The sequence below is a fragment of the Colletotrichum lupini genome, chromosome 7, assembly GCF_023278565.1.
Source record: "Colletotrichum lupini chromosome 7, complete sequence".
NCBI lineage: Eukaryota > Fungi > Ascomycota > Sordariomycetes > Glomerellales > Glomerellaceae > Colletotrichum > Colletotrichum lupini.
The window spans coordinates 1534051-1560135 of record NC_064680.1 but is presented as its reverse complement, the minus strand read 5'-3'; the positions used below and the strand labels follow the sequence as shown (position 1 = coordinate 1560135).

At 54.3% G+C, this 26085-nt stretch overlaps 8 protein-coding genes across 8 annotated transcripts; 4 read left to right on the top strand and 4 right to left on the bottom strand.

The window, feature by feature from the left end:
- Nucleotides 1–104: 104 nt before the first annotated feature.
- On the bottom strand, nt 105–899 carry CLUP02_13474 (haloacid dehalogenase, type II; the record flags this gene model as incomplete). Its single annotated transcript, XM_049292413.1, has 1 exon — nt 105–899. One exon carries the CDS (start codon nt 897–899, stop codon nt 105–107), a length of 795 nt encoding a protein of 264 aa, XP_049149559.1.
- Nucleotides 900–1562: 663 nt separating this feature from the next.
- Nucleotides 1563–5196, bottom strand: CLUP02_13473 (kinesin motor domain-containing protein; the record flags this gene model as incomplete). Its single annotated transcript, XM_049292412.1, has 4 exons — nt 1563–2432; nt 2485–2937; nt 2990–4693; nt 4744–5196. The coding sequence occupies 4 exons, from the start codon at nt 5194–5196 to the stop codon at nt 1563–1565; spliced, it is 3480 nt and encodes a 1159-aa protein (XP_049149558.1).
- Nucleotides 5197–6267: 1071 nt separating this feature from the next.
- CLUP02_13472 (uncharacterized protein) lies at nt 6268–10050 on the bottom strand (the record flags this gene model as incomplete). Its single annotated transcript, XM_049292411.1, has 1 exon — nt 6268–10050. One exon carries the CDS (start codon nt 10048–10050, stop codon nt 6268–6270), a length of 3783 nt encoding a protein of 1260 aa, XP_049149557.1.
- Nucleotides 10051–10811: 761 nt separating this feature from the next.
- On the top strand, nt 10812–11244 carry CLUP02_13471 (uncharacterized protein; the record flags this gene model as incomplete). The annotated part of the gene is made up of 2 exons (XM_049292410.1): nt 10812–10879; nt 10962–11244. The coding sequence occupies 2 exons, from the start codon at nt 10812–10814 to the stop codon at nt 11242–11244; spliced, it is 351 nt and encodes a 116-aa protein (XP_049149556.1).
- An 85-nt stretch (nt 11245–11329) lies between these two features.
- Nucleotides 11330–16127, bottom strand: CLUP02_13470 (uncharacterized protein; the record flags this gene model as incomplete). The annotated part of the gene is made up of 15 exons (XM_049292409.1): nt 11330–11413; nt 11492–11501; nt 11569–11589; nt 11926–11995; nt 12048–12199; nt 12268–12423; nt 12493–12582; nt 12650–12990; nt 13054–13534; nt 13688–13886; nt 13990–14120; nt 14170–15572; nt 15653–15808; nt 15843–15977; nt 16047–16127. 15 exons carry the CDS (start codon nt 16125–16127, stop codon nt 11330–11332), a joined length of 3510 nt encoding a protein of 1169 aa, XP_049149555.1.
- An 89-nt stretch (nt 16128–16216) lies between these two features.
- On the top strand, nt 16217–18321 carry CLUP02_13469 (uncharacterized protein; the record flags this gene model as incomplete). The annotated part of the gene is made up of 13 exons (XM_049292408.1): nt 16217–16280; nt 16325–16357; nt 16419–16550; nt 16604–16694; nt 16729–16853; nt 16907–17055; nt 17126–17292; nt 17353–17475; nt 17526–17639; nt 17701–17787; nt 17850–17954; nt 18035–18122; nt 18178–18321. 13 exons carry the CDS (start codon nt 16217–16219, stop codon nt 18319–18321), a joined length of 1422 nt encoding a protein of 473 aa, XP_049149554.1.
- Nucleotides 18322–19290: 969 nt separating this feature from the next.
- Nucleotides 19291–20430, top strand: CLUP02_13468 (acetyltransferase; the record flags this gene model as incomplete). Its single annotated transcript, XM_049292407.1, has 4 exons — nt 19291–19327; nt 19524–20139; nt 20199–20272; nt 20327–20430. The coding sequence occupies 4 exons, from the start codon at nt 19291–19293 to the stop codon at nt 20428–20430; spliced, it is 831 nt and encodes a 276-aa protein (XP_049149553.1).
- Nucleotides 20431–21611: 1181 nt separating this feature from the next.
- On the top strand, nt 21612–25443 carry CLUP02_13467 (major facilitator superfamily transporter; the record flags this gene model as incomplete). Its single annotated transcript, XM_049292406.1, has 6 exons — nt 21612–22049; nt 22159–22603; nt 22670–22851; nt 23690–23926; nt 23995–24097; nt 24185–25443. The coding sequence occupies 6 exons, from the start codon at nt 21612–21614 to the stop codon at nt 25441–25443; spliced, it is 2664 nt and encodes an 887-aa protein (XP_049149552.1).
- Between the last annotated feature and the right edge of the window lie 642 nt (nt 25444–26085).

Below are 26085 nucleotides of genomic sequence, written 5' to 3'. Positions count from 1 at the left end.
TGTTCACTTCTCTCGCGACTAGCCATTGTCTTCCGTTTCTGACACAACAGTCCACAACCACATCCCAACACCACAAGACCAAACAAGCAACTCCACCAACAACCTCACCTCTTCTCCCCAAACTGCCTCTCCACCTCCCTCGCAAACTCCCCAATAGTATCAAACCGCCACTCGAACCCAACATCCCCCTTCGTCTCCTCCCAATCCCCTCCCACCCCTTCCCCGTCCTTGACATCGCCGCCCCTCGAGATCCAAACGCTTCTTAACCCGAACTTCTTCGCGGGGACGTGGTCGGCAGTCAAACTGCGCGCAACGTGCAACAGCCCCTCCCCCCCCTCGTCATCCCACTCCACCCCAAACTCTTCCTTCACACGCTCAAACAGGTAGGAGAAGTTGCCGTCGGCGGGTTTGTAGCTCCCGATTCGCTCCGCCGTATACACGGCGTCAAACGCCACGGGCGAGAAGCGTTTCAGGGTGCGAGAGATGTTCGAGGCGTCAATGTTGGAGAGGATGACGAGTTTGTAACGTCTCTTCAGGATCTCCAGTCCGGGGATGGTGTCCTCGAAGGGGGCCCAGGTCCCCGGGAGCGAGCCAAAGGCCGTGGCTTCTTCGTCCGTCACGGAGACGCCGAGTTCTGCTGCGAGGGCGCGGAAGGAGGAGGAGAGGTTGAGGTCGTAGCGGAGGGTCGGGGAGGAGGATTGCAGGGCTGCGGAGAGGGTGTCGAAGCGTTTTGTGAGGGATGCTTCTGTGGGAGGTGCGTCGCTGGCGGAGGAGGGGGGAGGAAGACGGGAGATGATGGGTTCGAGACCGGCGCGGAGACCGGATTCCCAGTCGATTAGGGTGCCGTAGCAGTCAAAGGAGAGGGCTTTGAATTTTGTGAGGTCTGAGTAGGTGGACATTTTGGGCAGATGATAGGGAGATGGATGGGTAGATGGGTAAGTAGTTGTGAAAGAGGATATATATTGGGGTGGAATGGAGAGAGGAGGGTGTCTTGGACCGGGCACAAAGTCTGTCAATACCATACAAGTCTAGGCATGAGATAATTGTGAGGGAAAAGATGTCAACATTCAAGATGGAAACAAAAGAGAAAGAAACAATAAGAGGGAGGTTTGACAAAATACCAGCGTTTTATACCAGTTCTCAGGAAACACGGAGGTGGTGTAGTGCAGTCCCAACTCAGCACCTCATCCTCAAGGGCGCGGATGACGAGCGGGGAGATCGCCACCTCGCAGCACACAGCACATCATTACCCTCCCCCAAAGCTCATCATATCCGACAGTCTACCCATCTATTCCTCTCTGGGCTATACGAATAGAAACTTCACAAGCTTGAAAGCATAGTCAACGGTAAAAGTCAAATGGTAGCAAAAAACGTAGAATTAAACAACGTCCTCAAAAGAAGTGTCATGGGTATCAACAATACCAATAAGCCTGCCTTTACACGCCATAATCCTGCCCAATCGAATGTAAAACCTCAAAAACCCCGTAATCGCCATTTGTACAGTTCAATTCCATCAACAATAATCCCTTCTCGGCGCCCAAAACCACTTCACTAACAACCTCCTAATTCAACCGCGGGCTCTTCCTTCTGGGCCCCAAGCTCGACGAAAAGGACGAAGGGGGCAGATTCTCCCGCCCCTCGATGGGAAGCAAGCTAGCGTGCTTGCGACCCTTCACCACGGGCCGCGTCGAGGTCCGCTTGCTAAACAGCAGCGGCGCCGTGTTCTCGTTGATGGACATGATGCTCGTCGCCGGGTCGAAGCCGTGGTTACCGGTCGTGTTGGGGTTCACTTCGCGAAGGCTCATGTTAAAGGGGGGCATCTCCGAAATCATGCTAAGGGCCGACATACGAGTCGACGTGCGCGCCGGTGGCGGTGACCGGGACAGGTCGTTTTCCGTGTCCGAGAAGACCATGGCCTCGGGCGCGGGCTTGGTGGGCGTCGCGGAATCGCTGAGCTCGGCGAGGAGGGCCTCGTGCGCTTCGGTCCGGGGCAGGTCGGTCGGGTACCGGTACTGGACCTTCATCGGCGTCTCTCCTGTCGGGCGGTACTCCTGGATGGTTGTTGTTTCGATATCCTCCCGGAGCGCAGTCAATGGCTTCGACAATTGCTGGGTCAACGGGTCCAGGCCTTGCAACATCTCCTCGGTTTCGGTCTCCATCTCCTCGCCGAGGTCATGGACACGGTCAAAGGTAGTCTTGAAGTGGCTCGAAATGTTGCCGAAAGACTTCTCCACAGTAGACGACAAGCCCTGCATGGACTCGTTGTGGCGTTCGTGATGCGAGGCGTTCTCGGAACGAGCGCGGGTGACAAAGTCGTCCAACGCTTCCATTTGAACGTCAAGATCCTTCAGTTGCTCGTCCACAACACGAACAGTCTCGGCGTGAACCGACTTCGTGGTTGCTTGAATGGCCGTGCTGTGTTCCTCGGCGACCTTGTCATTGGTAAGCATCGTATCCAGCAATTCGTGGGGTCTTTTCACTTACGGTCCAGTCATCCTTCAACTTCTTCTTCATCGCGTCACGAGACTTCGCCACGTCAACAAGGAAGTGGCTCTCCTTGGTGTCCCACGCGCCCATATCCTCAGAATACTGTGTCACGGTGTCTTGCAGCGTCACATTCGTGGCCAAGACCTTCTTCTGCAGCTGCGCAGTCTTCTCGGCAAGGCGCGTCTCTTGAGTTGTCGCCTGAGCATTAATCAGAGATGCAATCTGAGTCAACAAATTCTGTCGGTCCAGTGCCGCTTGCTTCCTCTCCTCATCTAATACTCGCTGCATCTGGGCCGAGGTGGTCTCGTTCTCCTCGATAACATTATTGGTTGCGCTCTCGAGTTGTTGTCTGAGTTTGTCGGATTCACTTCGCTGTTCCGTGATGTGCTTCACGAGTTCCTCAAACATGCTCTTGAACTCCTTGCCCAAAGAGCTATACGAAGAGTGCAACTGCAGACATGTTAGCTTTCAAGACCGACCAAAGGTATCCGTACTGTCTTACCTGGCTGTGGAAAGTGTCGAGCTCGCTGAGGACATCTGCAGCAATGCGCTCCGCAGCACCAGCAATGGCATGGAGACTCTCTCCAACCTGCTGCTTGACGGTGTCGCGCACGACTTTGATCTCCTCGAGAACGTCATCCATCTCATCCTTGGACTTTTCGTTCTGCTCCAAAAGCTGTTTTCTCGATTCCGCAAAGGAGTCGAGCTGTTCGTCGAGAAACTGCTGGGTAGAAGATAGCTTTCCCAACTCCTCACTGACAAAAGCGTTCATGCGCTCAGAGATACCCGAGATATTTTCCCGCTGCTTCTCCTGGAAACTCTGTACACGCTTCTCCACCAAGTTCGTCACCTCGGACACTTCGGCTTGTGCTGTGCCCCAAGCGCTTCGGTTGATGGATTGAAGCTCCGACTTTCTCTTGTTCTTCGCTCTGAGACCATCCACATCGTGGACCGTCTTCTGCAGGGTTGCGATGAGTTCTCCGCCAACTTCGGCCAGCTTCTCCTCGGTTTCCTGGTGAGCCTTGCGAAGGTGAGTCTCCTCGGCGAGGCTCCTTCTTGTGGCCTGGAGCACGACCTCAGTCTGTTCGAGAACTTCCTGGGTCTCATCGAGCTCAGCCTTGGTGCCTTCGTGGTCCTTCCGCAGCCCCATGAAGCTAGATGTCAGAGCGAAGAGCTCCTGCACCTTGTTCTTCAAGTTACCCTCGAGAGTCTCCATCTTGGCTGCCTGCTCCTCCATAACAATGCGTCGCGATTCGCTCTGGGCCGTCATCTCCTCGTAGCTCTCGTTGGAAAGGTAAACACCGTTGCGCTGTCTGGTCGTAATCAGCTCGCTCTTGAGCCTCTCAATCTCCGTCGCAAAGTCCCTGAGAAGCATTCTCTTGTTGATCATCGCGTTCATCTGCGGCTTGTTGCGAATGTTCTTGGCTCGGAATGCGTAGTCTAGTGTTGAGATCGTCTCCTCGAGGTTGCTCTTCGCCGGCGAAATGGTGGCAATGATACAAGTCTTCGTCTGTCCACCCAAGGAGTCTTGCAAAAGTCTGGTGAGCTTCGACTCTCTGTAAGGAATATGCTGGCCCTTATCAACCAACGCGTTGATGACTCGACCGAGGGTCAAAAGACTCTTGTTGATCAAGCCCGCCTCAGCAGCCCGCTTGTTCTCCGCCCCGGATCGTTGAATGTTCTCACTACCGGCCAAATCGACGAGGTTGAGCTTGCCGGCGCTAACGTAGTCGTCACTTCCATCCTCGCCCTTCTTGCGGACGTAGGCGGTAACAGTGAAGACCGTGTGACTTCGGGAACTGAGGTCGTTGCACTTTGTCGCCGCGACCTGGCGCTTCAAGCTTCCATCCTGAAGAACCTTGATACCTTCACCGGCGTTTCTAATGTGTCTCTCCTCCATACCCTGCACCACTGTCGTCGCGTGTCTTCTTGATGTGTCGTCAAAAATCTTCAGCTTCGGGCCGTCCTCGACAGCGATCAAATCGCGTAATTCTTCGTTGTAGAGTTCGATGAAGGAGCACTTGACGCAGCTTTCGGTGTCGTCCACTTCGAGTTTGTTGAATAGCGCGTGGAGAGCTCGGGGGATGATGCCGGCATTATCAGATAGAAGGCCGAGAGTTTCTGTCATGTCACCTGACATGGTGTATGTCTTGCCTGTACCAGTCTGGCCGTAGGCGAAGATTGTGCAGTTGAAGCCAGCGAGCATCTGCACAATGTTAGCCAAGTCTCATTAGCCAGGTAACATCCTGGACGCACCTCATCCAAGATGGGCTTGACGGTATCATCAAAGACCATAGTCTGATCCGCCGCCGCAGAAAAGACGCGATCAAAGTTATACGTCTTGTTGCTCAGCGCGTTCGGGCCGAGCTTCAGCTCGACATTCTTGCCCTTTGCGCCATCAGCCTGAACGACGACGGCGCTGTTCTCCTTGACCTCGCGATCGTTGCGGCCTCTACATCGGACGACGACGTTGATGTTGGTCTCCTGGCCCGGCGTATCAAAGTCGTACTCGCGCTCCTTACGCTTCGTCGCGTTGGTGGCGACCGAAGCGACGGATTCGGCGGGCGAGGCGGGACGTTGGGTCTGGGAAGGGCCATGCTGGTATCGCAAGTTCGAGGTCCGCGTTCCCGGTCGCACGCTCGAGCGAGCCGCGGCGCCGGTGCGCAGGTTCGACGAGGCCGTCCTCGTCAGCTCCCGTCTGGAGCTCATGATTTGGGTGCTAGTATTTCTTTTTTTCGAGTGGTCGATGGTGGATGTAGTAGGATAAGTGGTTGAATGGGTATACAATCCAAAATCGCAATCAACAGCTCGCCGGGGAAAAAGTAGGTGCCGTTTCGTGTTGAATGGTGTGAAAGTCGGAACCGTCAAAAAGTGGTGGCAGTCGTCGGGATATCGTGTTGACAATTGCCAGGGTTAGTAAGTAGAAGATGCGCGCCAAGTGGGGGCAGGCTCTGTGGTTGGTCTGCGGAGTCTGCCGTCACCCGGGCAACCGCCCCACTAGCTCATCTGCCCACACCGTTGTCTCCTCCCCGACCTCACCGGTGTTTTGGTCCCATTTCTCACCGCTCACCGGCTCCGGGTCACTCACCAAGACACGTTGGGACTGAGACAAATGCCGTGCCTAACTAAGTACTCTGCGTTGTCTGTATTATCACATACCAAATCTCTTGCTTCCACCTGCATCATCGCACGATCTTCGTAGTATGTATGTATCATTATGTATATAGAGTTTCACTCACGGAAATAATAATATCACATACCCTATCCCCCTTCCATGTAGGCGGAGGGAGAAGAAGCCCAGTCCTCGAACGTCACCCATCCCGCGATGTAAAGGGGAGGGAAAAGGGAAGAAAAAGAGTCGCTAAAAAAATCGCACTCAAGCGGACAAAAGTCGAACTGAAAAAACCCCATCTTCCCCATGCTCTCTCTCTCTCTCTCTCTTCCCCCTCTCTTCACCATTCCCTCCTCTCTTCCGGGTATCATTACACCTCTCCTCTCATCCTCTCTTCTCCATCTTTTCCCCTCTTCCTCCCCATCACTAGAATTGAAAACACGCCATCTCTGCGCTAAGACAACAGCCAAATGTGACTCCAAGAAAACTTCGCTCCGTCGGCTATGCATAGTAATGACAGTGCTTATGATGATGAGCGGGTTACCAAAAAGAAAACACACAGAGGAAAGAAAACAATCCGCAACTTTTAACTTTGTGCCACAAATAAAGGCCGGGGAGTTGAATTGAGAAGAAGGAGCCGCGAGGAGAGCCATATACATGGTTCTCGCTCACAACCACAATAACCACCTGACAGCGCCCACAGCCCCTTGCCCAACACCCCAAAATACCCTGAGGATCATGACGACAAACCAGACATACCACATGAACCCGACAAGCACCCACTCGACAGCAAGCCACATGGCGCGACGGACCCAGCGGAACCTACGTCTGCGCCGCCGCAGCATGGCCTCGATCACATCGAGCGTATGCTTAATCTTGAGCCGCTGGCCCAGCGTGAGATCGCGGCTCGTCTCATCCGCCTCGTCGGCCGCCGCGCGTGTCATGGCGGAGAGATCCGTCGCCACCCGCCGACGAACATCCTCCACGCGGCGGTGCAGGGCCGGGACGGCGTCGGCGACAAAGTGGTCCGCCGTCTTTTGCCAGTCCTGGCCGGCGCACTGGATGGATTTGCCGAGGGTCTTGGCGGCGAACTGGTACAGCTCCGTCTGCGGTACGGCCTTGTTGCGTATGCTTGCAGGGTCGGGGCTGAGCTCCGCGATCGTGGGCCAGAACACGTTTGCGACCTGAAGGTCATTCTGAGACGGTGCTTGTCGGGCTGCAAACGCGAGATGAGGCTCGTTGGCGCGGCGAGTAATTTCCATGGCCTTGATACCGGAGCTCAAGACTAGGGCACGCAACCGGGCGGCTTCACGCTTCGACATGGGCGCTCGGTCAGGTGCGGGGCTGTGGTCAGAGATGGACCAGTGTCGACTGCGGTTTGAGGAAGATCCGGGACGGCCATCGGGTGGGAATGAGGGCGGAACGGCGATGATGTTGTTCAGCCGCTTGTCCGCCTCCTTCAAACCAGCACTGTGACTGCCAGACAGCGGCTCGCCCTCCGACACATCTGATAAACGCTTTGTCGATCCGGGTGACGAGGTTGGACTTGCGCCTAGGATATCGATGCGCGGCGGCTTCAGCCTGTCAAACCGAGGCGACTTATGACTTACTGACGGCGGTGACGTGTCGGGAAGTTTCGCCGGCTCGCTCTCAATGTGCCTCAGCTTCTCGTGAGAAGACTCAAAGGCAGGCATGATGTCGAGGTAGTTCTTGCCGTTCTGCTGGCGCATACCCTGACTCCTAATCGAAGCCGTCCTTGAGAGCGGCGTTTCTCCTCTTTTCCTGCCTCTCTGCTCGGTGTCTGATTCATCCGTTGTGGTGCCCTCGGCTTCGGACGGGCCATCGCCAGTCTCCGACTCCTTACGCCAGATCAAATCACCAAGCTTCGACACGCCACCACGTATAACATTGTCGATACGAGCCCCTTTAAATAACCCTCGCATTCCCGGATCGTCACTGCGCAGCTTGGTGCTAGCAGTGCTGCGATGAGACTTGTGGCTTTCGCCTGTTGGGCGTTGGACAACCTTGCGAGACGGGCTTCTAGAAGAGCCCCTTCTATCCATAGACTTTCGATCACCCGAGGATTCAGGCGAAACTTCAAATGGCGTCTTGGGCGCACTGGCCAAATCCTCCGCGCTGGATCTCTCTTCCGAAATGCGCGAGCCTCTTTCCTTGCTTCGCTCGCGGAATATCTGTTTGACCTTGGAAAACGGGTTTCGAGTAGGGGAGTTCGCCCGGCTTGACCCAGGTGAGAGATCTCCGCCGAGCGCGGGGATGAAGGGATCTCCACGAATGGCGCCGTCTGGAGAGTTGGGGAGAGATGAGTCGACTTCGAACGAGCTTCTCCTTGCAGGGACCGGAATCTCCAGACTTGACCTTCCCATGCCGCGTTGAAGGTGCAACGGAGTGAAGCGAGGCTTTTCCTTACTCTTCCTCTCATCAGACTCGCTCGCCTCCACGATAGACGCCTTTCGACTGTGTTGTCTTGACTGTGGATGTGACGTGACCCCAGCATTTCGCTCCGGCGTGACGTAACCCGATCCGTCCGGCTTCTTGGGGCCGTTTTCACGCGCCTCCATGGCAATCATTTCAAGCATCTGCTTCTCCAAGATGTCTTGGTGACTGCTGGTGAGCGTGCCTGCTCGATTCCTCCTCTCCTTTCTGAGCTTGCCTTCGTTCTCGCTCTCAGACAGATCGGAAACCGAAGTTTTGCCGTTCTTCCAGTCGTAGTGACTATGCACTGAGTTGCTGTGCCGGTGGTGGTGATGGTGATGATGTCCGGTAAGATCGTGCAGCTTCTGGCGGGCACGTTCCCGAGCGCTCGCTGTAGAATGTTCCGTGTCCGACTTGGCAAGCCCCGGGTTGCTGGATTTCGGATCGATCATGGCCCCTATTCCTTCGTATTCCTTACGCCCTGGTGTCTGTCCTGACTCGCTGCCATACTCTTCGTTCTGCCTAGACAAAGGTCTATGCAATTCGACGTTCTGGGGGAAGATTCGGCGCCAGTGACGATCTTCAATCAGCTGTTTGTGGTGATCTTGCTCCAGCCAGTACACATCGGCAAGTAGGTCCGCTGCGTCGATGGTCCAATCCAGCCTTGGTCTTCTCGGCTTGTTAGCGCTGGTGGTGGCCTGAAGAGCGTTTTGCTGCTCTACCACGTCTGCATCCGTGAAAGGCGGCAGCGTACAGCCATCCGTACTGGTCTGGCCCGTCGCAGCCCATTTAGCCACCTCATCAACCCAGTCGGCGACTTTGATAAAGTCTCCAAAACCCTGGGCCTCGCCATCGATCGCCTTGCGCTCCCGAGCTCGCACCTTCCTGTTGCGGATGTATTGTAACGGGTTGTAGGGACGCCCCAGCCGCACGCTGCCATCGGCACTACCATAGGTGGGAATCCTCGCAACTCCTCCAGAGGACGTAGGCGGACTGGCAGTCGTTGGGCGGCTCTGGTTGTGCGACTGTATGGGTGGGACCAGCTCCAGCAGGCGCCTGTATTGGGCCATCAGCTCCAGGTGCTCCTTTGCCTTTTGTACTCGTGCCAGGGTTGACGCGGTAAAGTGGTTCCGAAAGGTGCCTTCCCGGCTCATGTCGAACGTCGCCTGCAGCGGGCTGCTCAGCATTCCCGTCGAGGGTAATCGCGGAGTAAGTGCCTTTTCAGGCCCCGGGGACCTCGTTCTCGACATTCTCCTCTGCTGTTGCAAGTGGTTTTTGAGGTTCGCGCCTGTCGTTCCGTCTGGAAGCTGTGCTAGCGTCGGCACAGCCTGAGGCGGCGCGATCCTTCGCGACACCTGCCGTCGAGATTCGCTCAAGTTAAGAGCCATGTTCACGATCTGCGCCGAGTCGATATCGAGTGGGGCATTCGCAGGCGGCGCGAAACTCGTCCCCGACAACGGTCTACTGCCGTTGGGCGCATCCCGTTTCCTGACCGTCAGTCTATTCGTAGGTTGCGGCGGTGACGAATCGCCCTTTCGCCTTGGCGGGCTCTCGAGCCCAGCGAGTCCGTAGCCGGCATCGCGACCAGCGCTGGATCCAGACCTGTCCGATGCCCTTTCCGAGTCTTTCGTTCTCCGGCTGGGTGGTATGTTTCGCGTTACGTGCCGTAGTCGGGGTACCTGCTCCTCTTCCTCGGAATCGCCATCGTTACGAAAGGCATCCTGCAGCAAAAAGGCTCCGTTAGAGCGATGCCTAGGAGCTCTCTGCTGCTGCTGCTGTTTCCTCGCATCGGCCCTTCCGCCATGGTATCCATTTGTATGTTCAGCATCTTTCGGGCTCAATGCAAGTGGACGGCGCGCACCGCTAGACTCGTCGGGTGATGGCAAAAGTGTCGTGTCGTTGAGGAGGCTGCCTGTGGCACTCGACTCGCCCGTCTCGTAGCTACCCCTGCTGCTGCCCCTATCGCCAGGCATGGAGTGTGGGCTCAGCTTCCTCGTGCCATCATCTTTCTCCGTCATGGCGGCGGAGATGCTCGCATGGCCGGCCAAGCTGTGTTATACGTTGTCACCAGCCCGTTGGTCGGTTTCGACGCCGTTCGGTCGTCGTCTTCGTAGTTGCCGTCGTCGTCGTCAAGCTTAGCTTGCCCTCGTCTGTCCGGTCTTGGGATAGTGGGCGGGCGATGGAAAGTGTCGGTTGGGTAAAAAACGATGAGGGGGGAACTTTTAGGGGTTCGCGACTCCCATGGTACTCTTGGTTGGATGCAAGGGGGTGGATGGCCGGGTTCAAGACGAGTCAAAAAAAGAGCCAAGTAACGGAACACCCCATGTGAAGGGACGAAAGGTGACGAAGATTTTGGAGACGTTGGCGCTGATTCGTCCGAGCCGAAACAGGGCATTGACATGTGCCAGCTGAGCATAAGTTGGCGTCGATCTCTCGGTGCCCAGGATCGTGGCAGTCCAACTTTCGACCGTACAGTATCCGTAGCAGCAGCTGGTTGTAGGAGCGCCAGTATCAGCGGCAGCGACAGCGGCAGGAGTGAAGCAAAGCGGCGAGCACATGGACAAACACGGCCCAGGGTTCCTAGCCAGCTCTACATAGTGCTCTTTCCAACTCAACGCCTACGAATACAAGGTACCCTTTCACCCATTACGCAGCCAAAAAGCCTGGCAGAAGCAAGTACCTTACTACGTACTCCGTACCTCTCCCATAGCTCTGCCGTGGCGTTGCAGCCGACCACGCTAAGATTTGCTCCACCCACTGACCCCACACATGCAGAAGAATGGCCCCACCCGATTCGGCAATCGCCGGAGCGGAACATCCTCCAGACCCGGACGAGCAGCAAATTCAGTCCAATCGTAAGGAGGGAGACACTAGGATGGTCTAGGCCAGGCGGAGAGGTGCCAGCCGACCAACGGCACGACAAACAAAGAAATCCTTTGTCTCGCATTTTTTGGTTTCCCAACGTCGCTCGGGGACACCAAACCTCCAATTTCCAGCTGAAGCCGCGAAAACATACGGAACAACAGTACGGCTTTGATATCGAGTGGTTGTTGAGCGCGCTAAGCCGGCAGGTAAATGGATCCCCCGGCCCCCCGATCCGCGCTAAGGTTTCCCGGTTCAGACCGCCCATTGCATCTGAAGGGTCTCCCTGCTTCAAGCATATGTTCGACATCTCTCAACCACATGGCCTCCGTTTCCCTATTGCGTTGTAGACGAAGACTCTAGACGGATGCACTTGATTGAAATCACCATACAGAGTACCTCGTAGCCTTGAGGTTGCTGAAGCTGCTTCTCCAGTTAGGTACTGTGGTACACAAACATAAGCTTAAATTTGGCCCCGAAGCCGTCCAGATTGCCCTTGCCAAGAGTCTGGGCAGCGATCTGGTATTGTATCGTGTGTATTGTATCGTGTGAGTTTTCCCAGATTAAAAGTCCAAGCCATCCAAGACAATTGTCTACGCCAATGAACCTGGAAACAGAAAGCACATGATACAATTTGACCTGGTCAGATATGCCGGAGTCTAGATATCACTTACTCTCCTTGACTGATAATCCGCCTATCCATAAGCCAAGAACCGTGTGTATAAAATTCGTCAGTCCGCAGGAACAAGCCTAATTTCTATAACCAAACCGGAAGAACAAAATACCTAAAAGCAAAGTAGCAAAAATACAAAAAGCTCGGCCCCCTATAACAGGGAAAGCCTACGAAATATCCGAGGAGACTCTTACCAGCCTCAGGTGTAACGATGCAAGGATTTTTACAAGAAACAAACACGGGACTCGAACCCGGGACCTATGTGTGCGGGGCTATTCGAACGCAAATGCGCCGACATTCCCCGCTACGACACAGGCCTTGGTGATAATAATGAACGAAATTGTTTCCTTTGACCTACTGGGGCAGTGGCGGTGGGCGGTGTGTGTGAATGAGGATGGCTGGGATGAAAGTTGTGCCTTGGTGGCTGCCTTGACGGGAAGGAGCTTGACGAATACGTTTCCTTGAATACTTACGCATCACCTATCCCCTTCTGGTGTTGATGGCTCGCAAAACCTCCCACGTCCGTGCTCTTCAGGGACATGGTATCATTCTCATTTTCATACTCTACATCGTCAACATCAATAACACAGAATGATATACCAATGCAGCGTAGAGGGAACAGATTATTATAGCTTTACGAAACATCAGAGAAAATCGAGTTAGGTATTTTGCGCTCCTAACGAGGGCCTGTCAACAGAACACGCCCTTCCTTTCCATTCTTCCAAGCTTCCGTCCCGCTCCCTCTTCAGTGTCCAAATTCATACAAAGAATCCAACGCGGAGCCCATCCCGTATACCTGGCGGGCCCGAAAGGGGGAACAAAATCACCAACAACAAAAGATGGGCGCAGACAGTCTCTCGCATTTGGGGTGACCTGGGGGTATCGGGGTATCTCACCCTAACCAACTTAAGCGTGAACAGGTGACTTGTACTCGGAGAAGAAACGCTCGTGGATGCGGCCCATGTACTCTACCAAGGCGGGCTTCTCACGGATGAGAGCAGCGTGAACGGGGTTACTGTATCGCGATATGTTAGCTCTTTCTCTTTGAACTCCATCCTTCTCATGACCATGCCGTTACTTACACAGTGGTGCCGAGGACGGTGGCGAGGTTGCCGTAGACGATGAAGTCAGCCTCGGATGGACGCTGTCCGCCCAGGATCCAGAAGGGCTCTCGGGACTCCCGCGAATCGAGGCTCAGCTTCGACAGCGAGGTCTCGCAAAAGCCGTTCAGGGACATGATAACGTCGGTGGCAAAGGCCTTAACCTCTTCGTCAGAATAGCGGCCGACACCCTGGAACCACAGCTGCGAGTTGACGTAGCCGCGAGCCGCCTGGGTAGAGATCTGCTTGGCGCCCCAAACAAAGTGGGAGAAGGGGCCGTCGTGCCACATCATCTCGTACTGGCCGCGCCATCTCTCGTACAACTACGTTGAGCGTTAGCGTATGCTCCTGTTTCCTATCACTATCATGTTGCGGGTTCTCCTTACAATGAGGAAGTAAGCGCGATCCTCCAGCATAGCTCGGATGCAGGCATCCTTGGCCTGGTCGGAGGGAGAGAGCTCCTTGTTAAGATCCTGGAGCTTGCCGGTCTGCACAAGACGCTTGATGATAAACTGGGACTCGCCCACAAGCTCGTCCGAGTCGGCAAGCTTGACATAGGGCACCCGGTACTTGGGTGCCTGGAAGATGTTGGCAGCGCGGTCTACGTGCTGAATACCGGCATGGCGCAGGCGAAGACGCAGTTGAATCGAAAAGGGCGTGTATCCATACTGGCCGGTAGGGCGATCAAAACTGTAGATGATCAGGTCGTGTCCAACTCCCTTCTCCACTGCGGCTTCGTCCTCGGCAGCTTCTCTAAGCTTGCGCGGAAGGTAGCGCTTGAGAGCCAAAGCATTCTGCTTGGTGTTCTGGGCTCCTGCCGGTGCGGTCTTCTTTGCCATGTTGCGAACGAGGGGGGTATATGGGTATCTTTGGGGGGTATCTCTGGGTATTCAATGAATAACTAACTGTTCTATGCTACCGCAGACCATAGGAGGCTTCTAGCTGTATTATTTATTGTTTTCGATGCAGCTTCGGAGGTGTTCGACACGGGCGGCCAGCTCGGAGCTGCTGGAGCTTTACAACATGGTAGGTGCTGGTCGCAATGCAATGGAAGCCCTTGGCTCCCGAAACATGGCCCGAGTCAGACCGTCAAGTAAAGCGAGGACAAAGCTGAAAAGACCCAAGTCTGTCTTGCATGAATGCAAAATCAGATGGGGTATTGCAAGTGGATGGGAGAGAAGCCTCGCAAAGTGATAATCTGAGATCAGCCACGTCATAGCTGTTCCATGTTGAGTTGGTGGACAAGCCTAAGAACGAGGCTAAAAAAGGGATGCGAAGTGGTGGTGTCTGAATATGCATCTGGATTTGAGCATAACCCCAACTTGTTCGTAGGGATATCGTGGCCATTCTGTAGCCTCGTCTTCCCGGCCAATTTGGGAGCTCCGTGGCCGTTGCAATTCCTGCCCGCTCAATCGCCAGACCACCTGACCCCAGGGTTATGCCCAACTCAAACCTAAAACACAGTCACCGTATTAACATGATCGTTCTTGAGTACCTCAAACACGAGGCCGGGGAATCCAAAAAGAGTAGTGGTTGAATCGTCGCTGCCATCAAATCTCTTGGCGCCACTGTCCTCCCAACCTCCAAGAAATTCGCAGCTGCTGCCGGGGCTATCACCCCAGCCCCTATTGAGCACCATGCCTCTTTGGGGGGCTCTGAAGTCGCCTTCAGGGTACGCGCTGTTCCACCGTTCGTTTAGTCTCTCTTTAATCTCGGTGAACTTGGTCTCTGAGTTTGCCGCCGCACCGGGAGAGCCATCGTCAAGATAGCTAACTTCCCAACGGCAGCGACGGTGTCTGTTGAACTCATATGATCCAGGTACGTTACCATGAAGGACTAGTTTCGTAGCAACCAGTCGATCAGGAGACTCCGAATTGATGGGTTTTCCTGGCGGCACTTGAGACTCGTGTTGCGAAGGCGGTGGTCTTGATGGGGGCGAGGGAGTAGACACCAACACATCAAATCCTAAGTAGAAGTAATTGTAGAAACATTCGCCAGAAACGTTTCCGGCGATGTCTTCTTCGATGGCTTCATCGTTGGAATCGTCTGAGCCAGTGTTGGCAGATGATTGGTCAGTGTCAGTGAGATCGTCTGGCCGACTCAGGTCAGCGCCGTTTGACCGAGCTCTGCTGTGGCTCGCCGTCCGAAGCTTGTGTATTGTCATCCTCTGGTCGTTCTTCCGATAAGTAGCGTTCGGGGGACCGAGCTCAGCGATCAACTCCTGTGGGCTCGTCTCTCCCAGGATGATCCAAAGGGACGAGTTGGTCCACTTGCGGAACAACTGGAGCTTCCCACCACCATGAATCTTGACCAGCGAGATCTCATCGGGAACGACATCCTTCCCCCTTGGAAGAACGGGAACCGTTTTGACACTCGGGAGAACCTCTGTCCAAAGGCTCTCTCGAGCTTGGGCCCACGAGTCTCCGCTGAAGACAGCCATGGAAGTGGGCACCTGGCTTGTCGCAGCAGAGAGCAGGGACACCACATCCTTATTGGGGGAGTATGCAGACTCGGCCAGTCGGAAGGTAAAGGCAACGCCAGGGTAGGACAGTATGTAGTTACCCAGGTTATCGGAAGAATCGGGTGTAGGGGGTATGTACTCTCCACCGTAGGTTGGTCCGAGCAAGCGATGGTAGATTTGTCGGAAGGTTGGGCCGGAGGTAGATTCTCCGGGAACTGGAGACGATGGCGGTCCCTGCGCGTTGGCGGGTTTGACGAGATCACGGTCCTTAAACGTGACATGATTCTTCGTGAAGTCGACAATCTCTATCAGGCGCAGACGCTGTTCCGGACCGTCGAATCGTAGCCTTATGCCGTTGGCAGGGAGGCTGAGTGTTACGGGCTGTTGGACGGGTTGCTCGCGGGAGTAGGCAAGGTCGAGTTGTGGAAAGCGTTGCGGTTCGGCCTTCAGTCGCGTCAAGACATCATGCAAGGACGCTCCAAGAACTAAGCGACGAGCAATAGAGTTAGCGTCCGAGTGTGTACTGCATCAGGCAGAGTTAATGCAAACCAAGAAACCCCAGAGCTCGTCCTGGGTGCAGTTGCGCAGTGAAGAGCGACATGATGAGCAATCGGATCGTGGCTCAGCGCGGGGTCCGCCGAGTGTTCAGGGCGGTGTTGTTGCAGGAACTGCGTCGAGTTCTAGAATGTATATGGTGGCATGAGATGTGGTTACTGGTGGTTTTGGTAATGTCTTACGCAAAGGAGATGTGTATGAGTGAAGGAGAGTGTTCCGAGAGTCAGCAGTAGAGACGGCGCAAGTTACTCTCCTGTCGTTGTTCACGGGTCCGTCAGAGGGGTTCATGTGATGCTGCAGCAGTGACAACGGACTAGCGGGGCGTGGGGTCGGAATGAGACGTCACTCGCTTATTAGAGGTACAAGGTACGAGATAGCACCGTTTGAGCAAATCAGAGTCGTTGAAAGCAGGTGCAGCAGATCCACCGGGCATGCAGGGGCCATGAGCTCTTATCTAATCGGCCAGCAAGCTCCAACGGAACACCCCACCTCAGTGAGGAGGGAAGTTACTTACAGACCTGAACCAGTGGAGGATGGGGAAGCTGTTGGGGATGATTGAGCTTCCTTCCGCTGCAAGCACGACAAGTCACGATCCAGGTACCAGTGTAACTCACATTTTGGATCTAATTGGAAGGCAATAGTGAGGAAAGTGCTTGCCAAGAAAGAGATCTTCAGTCCGTGTCAAAGTATCTTCTTTGCCCCAGGTAACTAGGTACATCTCTGAACTATTGGCAGGCGCGGGGCAGACAGCCAGCGTACTTGGCATCAACATCATCTCAAGAATGTGCCAACGCAACCTCTTGGCTCGTCGGAGAATCGCCTCTTTCATCTGCTTGCAAGGTTTCAGCAACATGATGAACTTCTTCTGTACACAAACGCCAGTCAACAGAAGCCAATAGACAGAGCTTGCCAGAGATCAGTACACTTTGTATGCCACCGGACATACCTCCGGAAAGTCTCTCCAGTTCCCTCACACGAGGCTTCCGGCTTCTCCATCGGCTTCCCTACTGTGTCCGCATAGAAACCATCCCGCCTCTGCAACAAGTATGCTTGCGACGGCCAGCAATATGCTTCATTCGGTAGTTTTCGCTTTCTCTCGCCTGAAGTTGAGCACGGAGAAGCCTCCAAGGCCTGATGCCCACAGACCTTCGTTCGACGAACTCTCACTCTGTTTCACCTATTCTTATTCGTTCAATCTACTTCTCAACAAGGATGGACCACAGCATCGCACACTTCTCACGCCTTTCAATCAATCTCCTGGCCAGTACTCCCACCACTACGGCTCGCTCGGAATTGGCATCGACTTATGAAGACCTGTGTCGACGCCCCTCAGTGCTCAATAGTGAGCGTGAACTGGATCACAGGCCGTTTCGTCCGCTTTTCATCATATTAATCCATTAACCACATATTTAGAGCCTTAGCGTTGCTGCCACACTCTCAAGCAGTGTCTTGGCTCCCTCTCTATTTCCAATAGGCAAGGGGAACCTAACGTGTTGCTAATACCCATAAAGTACATCAACAGAAGCGCGGAGCATCAATGTTCAACATGCCGCCTCATGTCCACCTCTCACTGGTATTATGCCACGATGGCCGGGTTGCCGCGGCACTCGTACCTCGTCTTCGGATTCGGCCTGCCTTTTAATTGACTTTGCTGTGCCTCTCGGAAAAGACATGGAGAGCGGTTCTCGGTCGGCGCAGCGAGTGCTACTACTCTTCAGTTTTCAGAACTAGAGTCCAGTGAAGCCTCACAAGCCCCGGAATTCACGGCCTTCTTGTCTGCTTATGTCAGGGCGTACACTTATTCATCTCCAGGAGCAGCTGTAGCAGCTAACCCTTAGCAAGCTTGTCGATGCCTCTAGTCTCAATAGACCGACACAGGATCAAAGTCTCACAAATCCGTGACGAGCAAGATGGTGAAGTTGACAGCTGGATGTGCCCAGAATTCAATCTTCAGAAGTGAGTAGACGACCGAGGGTGAGCAAGCGACCTTTCCACGGGCCCGACTAATCCCATCAAGCACTAGTATGGTCATCAGACCTACACCGTGGTTCTTCGATGGAATTAAGGGATCAGTATCCACGATGAACCTGAGCCTTGTCGCTCGGTCTCATCGCAATTGTCGTTGTTAGAGTGCCTCTTTGCATCTTCAGGACTAAAATCCTTCAGGCGGTATTCGTCAAAACTTACAAGAATCACGGCGTCCCCGATCCGGGGTATCTTGCAATTTTTGAGGACCGCATTTTACTGCGCTAGGTATGATCATGCCGTCAAGTAGCAAAAAGCAATGGAAACGTCTGTGAGCTTCTCTGGTTATTCTCCACAGACAGGTATTTCTACTGACTTCGTTATAGCAGGTCGACAGCTTTTACAGCACAGGTGCCGGTTCCACAATCTCCGCCTGACTCGACTCTTCAAGAATACGCGGGATTGCCCTTCAGTGTCACTATGATTCGGTTTCATTCTTCAACTTGAAGTACGACGATGGATCTCGCAGATCGATGCCGGCGGCAGCGGACAGTTTCAAGACGACAAGTGGGCCGACCGTGCGATCACGCACAGATTATGGCCTCAGAACTCGCATGCACTATTCACTTACCTTCCACTCTCTGAGCTACTGAAATCGAATCCCATTGCATAGCTCAACATCGAATTCGCATTCATACCCAACGTAGGCGCCTCAATGCCCAACAGTATCAGCGCTTGTATGCGGCAGACACAGCTTAGCTAGATCCCAGGTATTCCAGGGCTTAACATGTCGGCACACTAGTGGTCAACGACGTCAACGCCGTGGAATGAAGGAGTATGACCCATCTCTACGTCTGAAAACATTGTCCGGCGTAGCAAGTTGAGCACTTACGAGGGATCGCGTCCTCGTTGAAGAAAGCAGTCCGCTACGAACGGCTTCCGCCTAAGCTTGCCTCGAGGCAGTCTCATCCGCGAAAAGCTCGCCTCACTCTTTGTGCCAAGACGTGTCAAAGTTTGATCTGATATCTGAGAGCAACTGCCGTCGGCGACAGGGTCCACCTCGTGCAGTAGTGCAACGATGCTCCGCAACGTGAGTCGGCCACGCCGTCTCCATGAACGGCGTGTCGACTTCGAGTCCTTGGAATTACGTAGACAACGTACCGTGATCTAGTTATGGCAAGCAAAGCGATATGTGTTGGCAGACGTTCAAAGTTAGCGAGCGCCAAATTAGTACTTGGTGAGTTGAGTATTAGTGGAAATGGCTCACGAGTTGGTATTCAGACTTCCGTTCATCTCGAGTTGCCGTCATTGAGTAGAATCCGATGGTACATCTCACAACGTAGATACAATCAAACCCCATCACTAATGATGAATCCTTGCCACCGCACCTTGCACCTGGAAAGCATGTTTCTACTTGGTCGAGTGGACACCACCGACAAGCGTAACATTCGAAAAACCAGGAAGTAGATAGACCTGAATCGCGGTATGGTGAGAGCAGCTTCGAGCACACGATGCCTTACGCTTTAATGCATACAATCACCGCAATGAAGTCAAGTTCGATCTCTTCTTGCATCGTCTACTCATCAGAGTCGGAACTCGTTCCCGTGACGTGGGTTTCTTCCCAAGCGAAGAACCAAAAACCATGCCGCTTTCGACGCTCCTGATTCGCGGGTTGAAAGGTGTGGTTATCTCAACACTGTCTCGTTGGTACCGACGCGGGAAAGGATTCAAGCGATGCTGACTATACCTTGAATAGGTAGGTGAGTATCCAACGTTAATGGGGACCATCAGCCCTGGTCTTCCCCTGACACTTTTCTGTCTTGCCATGTCATCGCCACCCGGCCCCGAAAAATACCTCCGCAGCGTACTATTAAGGAACAACCACAATGAACGTCAGAGACGCCGGCCTAGCCTCTCACGATGCAGAATTCATCGTAGAAGCCTTCGACTCGACACTCGCGCCGCTCGCGGCCATGGGCAGCGGCGCGATGTGGGGATCGCAGCCCTTTAGCCGGAAAGACGGCTTCGTCGAGGAAACCCTTAAGGACGTCGCGGCGTCGGAGAGGTACCGGACTACCGGCGAAGGCGATGCTTTGAGAATCTTTATTGCCGAAGTTGAGGTTCAGTCCCCGACGGTGACCGGGGCGATTACCCCGCACGACGCCGGGCAAGACGAGCCGGGCCTCCGGTACAGGGCCGCCGAGGACGGGAAGCGTTATGTATCCGTCGGCGCCGCGCTCATGCGCACGAATTGGCTTCCGGGTCACGTCAAGAGGCAATTTAACAAAGAAGAGAAGATTCGCGACGAGTTGGAGGGGAAGAAGGACAGTTTCGTGTACCTCGATGTGATTGTCACGGATTACAGGACCGGACGGTATCGCAAGGGCGCTGGAGAGGCGCTCATCCGACGGGCCAAGGAGTATGGGGTTGAGGAGGGCATGCAGGTGCTTTATGTTGATGCGTGGGCTGGGAACGAGAAGAAGTTGAACAGGTGAGTCCGACAGAGGAGTGGCGTTAGACGATGTGATTGTTTTTAATGACGGAGAATAGGTTCTATGAACGGCAGGGATTTGTTGTCGTTGACGACTTTGCTTTTGCGCGTACTAATGAACCTGCTTGGCTTGGTACGCTTATGCGTCTGGATTTGACGATGATTAATGGACGGCAGGCATGAACAGGCGCATCCACGAGTTATGTCGGGACTGTTGACGAGACACCAATGAAGGTCTCTCACACTAGGCCAGTCTACAAGTTGCTTATACGATGTCAGATCAAACTCTAGGCGAAGGTCGAGAAACGTAGTTCTCCTTGACTTGAATCGAATCATCGTCTCATGGGATGACTATCTGGTAGCGGTGCCTGGGTTTCTATCAAAGTGGGACCCGGCCTTAAGGTTTCCGTTTAGATCAGACCCAAATAGAGAAAATGAAGAAAGGAGAGAAGGAGACGAGAAAAGGGGACCTCTGTAGGGAATCGAACAAAAGATTAGGTTGAGTAAGGCTCGAGGACTTTCGGCTTCATACAAAGACTCCCCCCTCATACCCCTCGGCCACGTTCCCCTTGTGCCTCTTATGACAGGAGAGAAAATTTGACTCGAGTACCCTTCTTCTCAGGGAGTATTCTACTCTCTCGGATGGATCGTACGAATACACGACGACACCCTTCTCATGTGAAGGTACTCCCGGTTGCAAGCCTTTATAGAGAGGCTCAACTGCTGACCGCATTCAGGCTAAATGGAACCTCACTGTCACCACCCTCCACGTGGATTTTCTCCAATGTTTACAGCCTGCTATCATGGGCTTTGTACAGCGTATGAACGGTTTCTAGAAACGATACTTCCGTTGACCCGAGAAATGGGGAACGTCGCAGTGTTGGACTGAATGAAGTAGCAGAGACTAAGTGGCAGAATCGCTGGGGGTCCCCATTCGTGTAGCGTCACTACTTCCCAATCCAGGGTCCGGAGACAGACACATCATCCGGTCCGCAATCTTTTTGTTCTATGAATACCGTAGACCGGACTAGGTTTGAATGGCAGGCTGGGCTCAAAAGCGCAAGCGGAAGAGATTTGTGATTTTCAATCGCTGACCGACCGCCTCGAACGGTCGAGTAACAACCGACGAATACCCTCTCACGAGGGCAACACTGATGGGACTCGAATCAGAATGTCAGAAGCTCTACAGCTCAATTCTGGCAAATCTTATGACTTTGTCTCTTTTCAGACGCCCGAGATTGTTGATAGATGGAGGTGACGACGCAGCCACTAGCCCGCAATTCTTCGGAATCATTGCGTCCGCCACCCACTTTCGCAGACCTTAAAAGGGAAAGTTGCATATATAAGACGATGTCCATGGCCTACCACCCAAAGACACGAAGAACAGCTGTTCTTCACCAAGTTCGGGTCCAAAAACCCACCCACTAGAGTTTACAACAGAGCGAGAAAAGGGAAAAAGATCGAATCTCACAATGAGGCCTCTCACCCTCCTAACCACGGCTCTCGCAGGCCTCCTCGCGCCCTCCCTCACGAGCGCCGCCTCCCTCCAACAGGTGACCTCCTTCGGTGCCAACCCGTCGGGCGCAAAGATGTACATCTACGTCCCGGACAAGCTCGCGGCGAGCCCACCCATCATCGTAGCGATCCACTACTGCTCCGGCACCGCGAGCGCGTACTACTCCAACACGCCCTACAAAGGGTACGCCGACACCTACGGGCTGATTGTCATCTACCCGGAGTCGCCGTACTCTGGTACGTGCTGGGACGTCAGTTCGACCGCGTCCCTGACGCATGACGGCGGCGGAAACAGTAATGCCATTGCGAACATGGTGACGTATACGCTCGATAAATATGCAGGTGACAAGAGCAAGGTATTCGTGACGGGGACATCTTCGGGGGCGATGATGACGGTGAGTTTCTATTTTCCAAACAGTAGCTTTTGTCGAAAGACATATAGAGTAAAGGAGAGAGACTCTTCATCTTAACAAGTGACATTCTGCTAAAATCTAACAAACTTAGAACGTCATGGCAGCAACCTACCCAGAGCTCTTCGCCGCCGGCATAGCCTACTCGGGCGTCCCCGCGGGCTGCTTCTACACCGGCACCGTCAACGGCTGGAACTCGACCTGCAGCCAGGGCCAGTCCATCGCCTCGCAGCAGGCCTGGGCCCAGACGGCGCTCAACATGTACCCCGGATACAGCGGCAGCCGCCCCCGGATGCAAATCTACCACGGCAGCGCCGACACGACGCTGTACCCGCAGAACTGGAACGAGACGATCAAGCAGTGGACGGGCGTGTTCGGGTACAGCCTCACGCCGCAGCAGACGCTGCCCGGCACGCCGAGCGAGCAGTATACAAAGTACGTGTACGGGCCGAACTTGGAGGGGATTTACGGGACGGGGGTCGGGCATAGTGTGCCTGTTATGGGGGCTGAGGATTTGAAGTGGTTTGGGATTACGGTGAGTGTGATTTCGCTCTCCGTTTCTTTCCCTTCTCTTTCAAAGAGTAGAGCTTGACTGACATTCGCAGGGCGGCTCCACGCAGCCGGGAACGACGACGCAGACCTCGGCGGCACCACCGGCGACGTCGACGGCGAGCGCGCCGCCGACCGGAGGGTGCACGGTTGCGAGGTGGGGCCAATGCGGCGGGAGCGGGTGGAGCGGGTGTACCGCCTGCGCGAGCCCGTATACTTGCCAGGCCGCGAACCAGTGGTACTCTCAATGTCTTTGAGTAATTTTCTTGGGTTGTTGCAGGCGATTGGGCAGGTAGAGGTATACTTGGATTCTACACTGCAGAGTATGAGGGTGAGTCAAGGTAAGTTTAGGAGACGGCGCTGATGTGGGGCCGTCGGCCTTCCGGGATGTTGGTCCAAGTCTCTCCTCCGGTCGACCGAGCTTTTTGAGCCGAACGGTTGCCGGGAGAGTGATCCCACTCTTTCCAGATAGAGCTACTTGATAACAAACTTAATTCTGAGGGGTTTTCCCTTCTTCCATGGCCAGAATCAGCTGTTTGAATGACTCTCGTCCCTGCAAAAAATGCATGTAGAGGCGTCGTCGGCCGTATTCCGACCCTTGTCTAAGGCCGAGAAATCGGCCTTTACGCCATGCACAACAAGCGCGCTGCACGAGACTTGCTCTAGCTCCGACCGGAAGACTGGTAGCTTGCTTGGATGCGTGCAGTGATGCCACGAAATTTCCCAATACTGTTCAAATAGTTGGTAAAATCTCGGAGTGAAGGGCGGGAGGATGACCGGCGCAGGGTATTGCGTGATAGCGGAGAGACATCGCGCATTGGCTGCTTGGCGAGACCCGGCTCACCACTAACCTCGCAGAATGAGACGACAAGAAGAACATAGTCTATCACATCCTTCGATAACGACATTTTGATGGGACCCACAACAGTTATTGATGCCATGGAGGCTACGAGGTTAAAGATCGCAGGTGTTCGCTGATGGCTTCCCTTTGAGAGCATGCTTTGCATGGAGCCTAAATGGAATCTTTTCCTCGGGCTTTGCGCACTTATACCTCACGAAAGTGCACTTGATCGTAGTTTTCGATCAACGAAATCACCCAAGTCATGGCCGACGAGAAAGAGATCGAGCCCAAGGTGACGTCTACGTCGAAGGGCAAGACCGTCTCGGAGAAGAACGCCGACGTGACGCTGCGACTCCTCGAGCAGCATGGCGACGAGTTCGGTCCCCTGACGCCCGAGATGGAGAAGAAGATTCGTAGGAAGCTCTATCTCCGCGTCATGACTCTCCTCTCGGCCATCAACATCATGCTTTTTGTAAGTTGATCGCGATGGAACCTGGGTTTGTGTGATGAGCAGTTAGCTAACCGTGACTTATTCCCCAGGTCGACAAGTCGACGCTCGGTTATGCAGCTATCTTGGGCCTCTTTGAGGAAACGGGAATCAGACAAGCCCAATACAACAACTTGAACACGATGTTCTACGTCGGTAAGCAAAACTCACCTACACATCCCCTTTCCGCCTACACAACAACCTTTCCAGCGAGAAACTGACACAAACACCCAACCCTCAAAGGCTACCTAGCCTTCCAATGGCCAGGTCACATCCTCATGCAAAAGCTCCCGTTTAGCAAATACGTAGCCATCACGATCTTCATCTGGTCCGTCCTCATCTTCCTCCACTGCACAGCAACCTCCTACGCCGGCCTCATCGTCCTCCGCCTCCTCCTCGGCGCCGCCGAGGCCACAATCGTCCCCGCGATGGAAATCACAATCGGCATGTTCTTCAACCGCCGCGAGCAGTCCTACCTCCAGCCCGTCCTCTGGATCACCTGCCAGGCCGCGCCCCTCGTCACCGGCTTCCTCTCCTACGGCCTCCTCTACGCCGAGGGGCCCGTCCTCCCCTGGAAGCTCCTCCACATCGTCACCGGCGGCCTCACGCTCTTCCTCGCGGCCTGGGTCTGGTTCGAGTACCCTTCCAACCCGGCCGAGGCCCGCTTCCTCACCTTGGAAGAGAAAATCCACGTCATCCGCCGCGTCCACGCCGCGCAGCAGAGCTCCATCGAGCAAAAGCGCTTCAAGCGCGAACAGGTCGTCGAGACCCTCCGCGACCCCGTATCCTGGCTCTTCGCCCTGCAGTCCTTCACGCTAATGTACTCCAACAACCTAAACTACGGCCAAAAGAACCTCATCACCACCTCCATCGGCATCAAACCCCTCGGCTCGACCCTCGTCGCCGCGGCGGGCGGCGCCTTCGGCATCCTCTGCTGCGTCGTCGCCACCCTCGCCCTCCGCCGCTGGCCCAGCAACCTCGCCCTCCACGGGACCCTCTGGTGCATGCCCGCCGTCGCGGGCGGCGTCGCGATGGTCACGGTCCCCTGGGACCGCAAGATCGGCCTCCTGGCGTGCCTGATCCTCGCGGCGGCGACGTACGGCGTGACGTACATCATCGCGCTGGGGTGGACGACGTCCACGGCGGCCGGGTACACCAAGAAGCTGACGCGGAACGTCATGTTCATGCTGGGGTACAGCGTCGGCAACCTCGTGTCGCCGCAGATCTGGGTGCCGGCCAACGCGCCGCGGTTCTACGGCGCGTGGGCGTCCATGATCTCGGTGAGCTGGATCGGGACGCCGGTGATTTTGTGGATCATCCGGTTCATACTCGTGAGGAGGAACAAGGAGCGGTTGGAGTATATTGCTGGGCTGAGCGAGGATGAGCGGGACGGGTGGGTTGAGCAGGTCGACGAGGGCGGCGAGACGATCCGGGTCAAGGTCGATTTGGCGGTTTTGGACCTGACGGATCTGCAGAATAAGCAGTTTCTCTACCCCATATGAAGGGGTGAGGATGTAGTTCCTCATAGTTGTCAGCGTCTTTGCGGGGACTGTTGAATATCAATCATACTGCCGTAAGGCTTCGTGCCGATCTCTCGACTGTCCCAATCGTTCTATTTCCTTTGTTTCCAACTATGGCTTGCTGAGATGCAACTCGACTTGGAGACCTGAAGGTCAGACTTGTGCTTATCGAGTCGCCCATAGAGTTTCTCTCAAACCAACAAACAAGAAGTCAATTCTGGGCTTATCAAAACTTAACATGCAATACATATAGATTTCAAACGGTCTACACTCGGTGTTAGCTGTTTCAATTAGGTATGCATAGCCGTGTTTCTCTAGTAAGAGACTGTAATTGACAATTGGTCAGACGGGCCACACAATGAGACTTCGCAAATTGGCTCTAATTTATGTGGATTGGTGAATGGTGTGCGACACCTATTTATCGTCACGAAGTCTTGAAAATGTGTAGGACATGACAAACACTTTAGGAAACGCGCAAGTCGAGGGATCAGAAGGAGAAAGTTGTATTATTCAGTTCTTGAGACAAGCCGTTAATTTGCTACGACATCTATGCCATGTCCATTCCAGGCCTGATAACTCCCGGCTCAGCATTGGAAAAGAAGTAGTTGAACAAGGTTTCTGTAT